Below are 7192 nucleotides of genomic sequence, written 5' to 3'. Positions count from 1 at the left end.
TGTTGACACTTTAATCATTTGTAACCAAATTTATGTGTGAAACGGGGTTCACCACCTATGTACCAACAAAAACAAAATACCGCAACAGACTTGAAGCCGAACCTAATATGAGAATACAACCAGGACCGGCTCAAGTGAAAATAGTGAATTAGGCAAAATCAAATTTTGCCGCCCATAGCAATATAATATTATCAGTTTTTTGAAAATGCCGTCCTCTTACTAAAGTGCAGTTGAAGTGCCATTCTAGGCGTAGGCCTATGTCGCCTACCACTTGAGCCGGGCCTGGCAGTAATATCATAAAATGTACTTAGTAATATTGTCTTTAGGATGGCAGATCGACTTCGCTCGAAAGTCAGAACCGTTTTTCGTATTCAATGTTTTTATATCATTGAATTCAAATTTAACACATCAATCACAGTGACTGGGTCACTTTCCCACCTTTTTTTTCAATTGTATTTTGGTGTTCATTATTAATAATACATAAAATAGACACCGATATTGAATTATTCAACATAAACATAATATCAGTCTTGTAAAGTATTCGAATAGAAGTATTTGAATACTTTTTTTGTATTCGAATACTATTTTAAATACTTTTTTAATATTTAAAGAAATTAACAATTTACGTTTTCATTATTAATAATACATAAACATAATACATAGGTAATCAAATTTTTATAGAAATTACAATTTACATTTTCATACAATTTACAATAATTATCTAATCTGCAGTAGGTGTACTACAGCACAACAAACGCGCAAAAAATGTTTTGGTGCGGGACCAAATTATTCGGCGTCTTTGTTTTACCTTCTCGTCGACTTGTTGCTGCCGGATTCCGGACTTCGTCGTTCGACCACTCGAACAGGACGGCACATCCTTTTCAATTTCGATGAACGTCACCGCAATATTCGGCATGGAATGATTATATGTCACGATTCGATTCACGGCCTGCACGACTCGTGCAGCCCTCATCGTTTGAATCCACGGATCGATTTGACGAAATCGAAGACATTGATCGTCGTCCATGTTGTGACGTATAGTTTCATTGACTACCGGGTCCACTATTTCAACAGCCGAATTCTGATGCGGCAAGTCCTGTACACAAGCGACCAGTGCCAAGTCCTACACACAAGCCGCCGGAATATCGACCCCGTTATTTGGTCCACAAAATCGGTCGGCACTTTGCTTTCCGCTGTCGCTGCAGCAATGTTGGCATAATACAGCGCTTTCAATCGCTTCGCGGCCATTGCACCGTAATATTTTGCACGGCTCGAGAATCCCTCGTTTGAATCCACGGCGGGCCGACTTGATGAAATCTGCAGAGGCATGATGTACGCTGGGTGTCTACGTCGAACAGTTTTTCCGGCGACCACCGGGTCCACGGCACCGTAATATTTTGCACGGTTCATGGTACTGACATCATCCAACACTGACTGGTTCGACATATCTGTTTTGAGAGACGAAGGTAAGTTATAAATTGTAATAACTGTAAGCGCAATCTTTAAACAAAAAATTGTGAAGTGAAAGACAAATGTTATTTTAACAGTATAGCTGACCGTTCTCATGGAAACTACATATATTTGAATATTATGGTTACTAAATACATTTCAATTCAAATTTTGTAAGAAAATAAAACCGTGCAAAATAATTAAATACTAGAGTATACAAGGTGAATATTACCAAGCATGCTCACCTTCATATTTTTTCTTTTTAATGGCAATTGACGTTTATATTTATGACATTGCAGGCCTTTGGTTTTGGAAGCAAAAAATAATTTGCAAACATGTCGTTATCAGGTTTTAGTCTTATCTCCTTACAATTGTAGACGTTTGACAGAATGAATCTTCTATTCTATATTTCTGTATGTTAAGTTTCTTAAAATACGAATCAAATTTATCTTTGGTCTGAACTGGCCTAAAGGCCAATAAAAATTAGTCAACAGACATATACAACTTTAGATATGTTGTGTGAAATATAATGTAGCAAAGGCGTATCCAAGAGCTGTCTCCATATTTAAAAAATATATTAATGTTTAACGACATTATAAATTAGGGTAAACAATTAAAAATACACTTGGTTAGTTATATATTCTAACTGTAGTTGTAAAAATACCATATTCAAATATGGAGAATTTATATTTCTATCTTTTCAATAAACGTCACACGTCATGTTATAATATAGTAAAATTGAAAGAAAGCAACACAAATACACAATGTCATAATAAATCTAGAAATATGTTTTTTGAAATTATTTTATATAATAATATTTATTTATTAAATATACGATTTAATGAAATGAGTAGGTAGTGAAAGTTTATTTATAATTTACACAAGTTAGAATGCAGAACCTCATTTATGGTAGGAGGTTTTTTCCTAGGATTGTCAACATAGTACCCAAGTATTTAGTTTTTATAAAATTGATAAAATTAATCAAATTCCATTTTATGTAAAATTATTATTACATAAATGGTTTTATAATAATTAATAATGATCGCTCGTATCAAGTGAGAGGACGTACAACTGGTATCATACAAAAATTAACATGATATAATATAAGACTTTTCCAGAATTCCGTGGTTTTATAATATTATCATTATTTTGAAAATTCCACCCTCTTACTAAAGTGCGACCCTAGGCTTGGGTCTATGTCGCCTACCCCTTGAGCCGGACCTGAATACAACTTTCATCAATAAAGCCCAATATTAAGAATATTTGTAATAATAAAATGTAATTTCACTCATCTCATTAAAATTTAGAAGTCCTGTTATTATACGTTATTTAAATTATTTTTGAATTAAATACAGAATAGTGTGTACTGCACATTATTATTAAATTAAATTATTATAATTTTTATTGCAAATAATCCTTACATAAAATCACACATTAAAACTAAAACTAACACGTTCAAATTGTCGAGCTATAATAACTTACTGTTGAAAGCTAAAAAAAAGCGTATAAAAAGTTCAAGAAACGCTGCTTTAGTCAATACATCGCGAAAAATTAAATATTCTTATTAGTTATTCTTGTTTGCATAACTATAAAAACTACTACAACCGGTACTAAATTAAACATACTTCCTGTTTCTATATGATTCCCGCTTCTCCCAGAGTAGTTTAGACCAATTTAAAACTAAGTCTGATTGTTTTTTTGAAGATTTGATACCAGAATACCCAACTGACAATAGTCACTAAATATTTTGATTATTTAGTAAACAATTATATTTCTGATTTACTCCTTGTCTAATGGGCACGTAATTCAGCGAGTATTCTGCTTACGACAAATGCGAGTCGTTTCATTCGTTCTTCAATGACCATTTTTATTGTAATCCTCCATCTATATTAAGTTGGTTAAATGTTGTGAGAAATTTTGTCCAAACAGATACATAATATATAAAAATCAATAGCGTTGAAACATCAAATACATCAAAAGATGCAAATATAATTAAAAGGCAAGTACACAATCAGAAACAAATAACAAGGTACTGACAAAATTAAATGTCTCGCTATGAATTCATTAAAAGTATGTGTAGTAATTTTAAGTGCCACCCGCTCTGAACTCGCCTTTATCGTACTATAGCAGAGTAGTTACTGCTGCAGGGTTGGTGAAATATAAGACTAGCCTCTGAAAAATTTCAAGTTCACCACGCCATTGGCTGTATCTTCATGAATCATAACTTCATCCCGACATCTCAACATCTGTAAAGTCATTGCGAATTGGAAATAACTATTAGAAACAACGTAATATCACAGAATAGATGAAATTTCATCTATTCTGTGGTAATATTACATTGTGTAGTAAATACTCTATTACGTGACGGCATCTAGGAGATTTGAATTGTACCAGTTTACAGTTCCGTTTGTCATGTTAAACGTAACAGATGTTTTCAATTTGTCATTCTACGGCAATTGTTCTGTGGTAATAACACAACCAACCTACTTATCAAAATTCACGTAAACATTAATATAACACGATATTGATAACGTTTAAAATACAATTTCACTGCGACTGTACATAAACCGATAGATATTTTTCATTCACCGCTAACGTATTTATGTATATTTGTTCTTGTCGTTCTTGTTTAAGTGACACATTTACTTTGTCTACATGTCTGGTTTCCCGTCGTCGTATTCACCAAAATCATCGCCTCGAGGTGCCAGGTCTCCCGTCGTTTCCAGACAGGATTCTACGGGAACCCTCAAGACGACTATATCGTTGGGCAAGAATCCATCGATTGTGCATAGTGGGCCATTTTATCTTATGAAAGAACCACCATGTAAGTGTCACTGGAATATAAAACACTTCCCACTTATTGGGCTGTAACGTACCATGAACGCGATGTAACAATCATCGAAGCTATATGCAATGTATAGTGCTATACTGTACAACATTTTAATAATTACAATTAGGTAGTGTCCGTGGGACCTATGATTTATTAAATACGTACTTTGGAAATTTTCATTGTACGTAAATAAATGTTACCTTTTCATTGAATAATATGAACTATATCATGTTTTAGGTGAAAGCGAATTGACCGGGTCTGTAAATTTAATGGCCTATTATGGCCTAGAACACACATATAGTAAATTCAGTGGAAAAAGACTTAAAGAGAGCTTATCATCATTTTTACCCAATTTACCTGGTATCATTGATACCCCTGGACATAATGATCAAAGGTAATTTTAAATATTTATAAATATGTACCTATTTTTTTTTTTACTGCGTACCTATGACTGATTACGATTTATGACAAATATGTATATTCAATATGATTGTATATAATATAGCTCTTACATAGATAAATGCTTAATTGTGTGATAATTTAGTCCAAATTCTTGTTTTGAACAATTATAGAGTAATTGCTTATTATTTTTTGATTTTTTCATACAAAACTTTATTGCTAAATGGTAAAATTATAAATTTGGAATTTGACTTGATTGCTTAACCTAAATTATAACGAGAAAATTGATACAGTAATCGTAAATCAAAGCCATCTTTTAGTTTTATGGCCTGATGGCAGATGTCTGATACAGGAGGATACTACCTATATATTTTCCCATTTAGCTAACACAGAAAAAAGAAAACATGGTGGAGACTTATATTCATCTCATAAATGCATGTACATAAAAAAACTATTTCTTTTTAGATTTTTAAACACACCAATGGAACTTTTTTTTCATTTCTTATTTTTTGCACTCTGTTATAGATGATTAAAATTAATTAATATACATTACTACTGATTAAGAGGACATTATAACCCCCTTATTTAAAGTCTCACCAAAACATAAAATTAAATGCATGTTATTTATTATCAATAGGTACACAAAGTACACTTTCAAATCTCAATTTTTTTTCTTTTGACACCCCAAAGTACCAGTTTATATATATATATATATATATATCAGAAAAGATACTGTCTATGAAAATCTAAGCATTTTTACTGTCCTAAAAGATGATGACAGATACAAAAAAAAACACACACACACACATCATTGTAAAATCAACACATTTATCGCTCAGAATCTAAAACTACAAAATTATTTGTGCTCGATTTTTGGTTTATCAGCATTTTAATTCTAAACTGAGTTATTAGTATAATGCTATGATAAGCTATGAGTACATAGTATACAACAATATTTAATAGTATTTATATCATACTTTGCAATAAAAAAATAAAAATGTTGAAAAAAGCTAATGAATTTTCAGTGAACACGGATAATGAACCATTGTCTATTTAATTATTTTGTGATGACAGACCAGCACAAATAATAATTTTTATATTTTTTTAATGTATATTATAATATTATATCTACCTATTAAATGTGAAACTTCATATTTATTTACAGTTCATTACGTTCTGTCATTGAAAAACCCCCAATTGGAGGAAAGGAAATTTTGCCACTAACAACTCATCAACTAGCTGGATTTCGATTACATCCAGGACCTGTATGTATTTTTTATGTTTAATATAACTAATAAATATTTTATTGTTATCATATTTAGTCTAACCTATTAATTTTTGCATTTTATCAGTTGCCAGAGCAGTATCGCTATGCAAATCAACCGCCTACTAAGAAACATAAAAACAAACACAAAAAGAGCAAATACAAAAGTGGTGAAGCCCTTTCACTAGACATGGCGGCTAATGAATTAGGGTTAGGTGATATTCACGAGAAAAAGCATAAAAAACAAAAACGCCACGATGATGATAAAGAACGGAAAAAACGGAAAAAAGAGAAAAAAAAGAAGAAACAAAAGCACAGTCCAGAACATCCAGGAAACATAACTCCTGGACAACACTCGAACTGATAGAATTTTTTCCTCAATTACATATTTTAACTTTGAATTTGTTTTCAATCAGTCATGAATAAATACTAATAAAGTGTATATAAAATATTGTCAAATTATTAGAAAGTTTTGAACAAAGTGTGTATGTTTAATACAATCTTGTTGGCTACAGAAAATCGTGATGTAAAAATTAATTTTTCATTATTTGATATGTATAGGTGAATTTTGTTTTAAATATATAATTTTATCTGCACTAAAAATAAAAATATATTTTTCATTAATATCTATTAATTAATACATTTTCTACAACAGATTATATTACTACAAAACTAATTAAAATTCAGTATTACTTGAAGTTTCTGTGCAACTCTCATAGGTGTTAAGGAGCTTACTACCATTGATTTTATAATTTACAGATAGCCCATGATAATATACGAAGATTTGACGACCAGATAAAGGATGCAACCGCTAGGTTTGCTGTATCCGTAGTATGCAATAATTAAGCTCAATTAATATTTGTATAGCATAGAATATATGTATATTATAAAACCAATGTTACTACTATCCCAAATTTGGTTGTGTTATTAGATTTAAAAATTTAAATACTTCAATAAATTGTGATATTTTTAAATATGCTTTGATTACTGTAGTTGATATGTGATATGGTTGGAGAGAAACAATAAATTAACATGGTTGGGTTATACCATTGATTAAATATGTAAAATTTACAAATGTTATAATATAATTACTGTTTGCCAAAGATTTTTACCATTTTCTATTTTACTCAAAAAATAGTATTCAATTGACAACATACATTATATTATTCCTATCAAAAATCAAAAACTTATTATGTAATGTCTAGCTCAACATTTTTTCATTAGGTAAACAAACATTAATTATTAATTAA

At 30.8% G+C, this 7192-nt stretch overlaps 1 protein-coding gene across 1 annotated transcript; it reads left to right on the top strand.

Annotated features, from left to right (window-relative positions):
• The first annotated feature begins 3966 nt into the window (after nucleotides 1-3966).
• On the top strand, nucleotides 3967-6926 carry LOC100162619 (mediator of RNA polymerase II transcription subunit 19). Its single transcript, XM_001948411.5, has 4 exons — nucleotides 3967-4273; nucleotides 4517-4673; nucleotides 5844-5943; nucleotides 6031-6926. The coding sequence occupies exons 1-4, from the start codon at nucleotides 4105-4107 to the stop codon at nucleotides 6304-6306; spliced, it is 702 nt and encodes a 233-aa protein (XP_001948446.1). The 5' UTR covers nucleotides 3967-4104; the 3' UTR covers nucleotides 6307-6926.
• Nucleotides 6927-7192: the final 266 nt, after the last annotated feature.

The sequence above is a fragment of the Acyrthosiphon pisum genome, chromosome A1 (genome assembly GCF_005508785.2).
Source record: "Acyrthosiphon pisum isolate AL4f chromosome A1, pea_aphid_22Mar2018_4r6ur, whole genome shotgun sequence".
NCBI classification, from domain to species: domain Eukaryota; kingdom Metazoa; phylum Arthropoda; class Insecta; order Hemiptera; family Aphididae; genus Acyrthosiphon; species Acyrthosiphon pisum.
Note: the sequence above shows the minus strand (reverse complement) of the source record. Positions and strands in the feature narration are given on the sequence as shown.

Coding starts and splice junctions, on each gene's coding strand:
- LOC100162619 (XM_001948411.5), top strand. CDS start 4,105: ATGTCTGGTTTCCCGTCGTCGTATTCACCAAAATCATCGCCTCGAGGT. Junction 4,274..4,516: donor TCTTATGAAAGAACCACCAT/GTAAGTGTCACT, acceptor ATCATGTTTTAG/GTGAAAGCGAATTGACCGGG. Junction 4,674..5,843: donor CCTGGACATAATGATCAAAG/GTAATTTTAAAT, acceptor ATTTATTTACAG/TTCATTACGTTCTGTCATTG.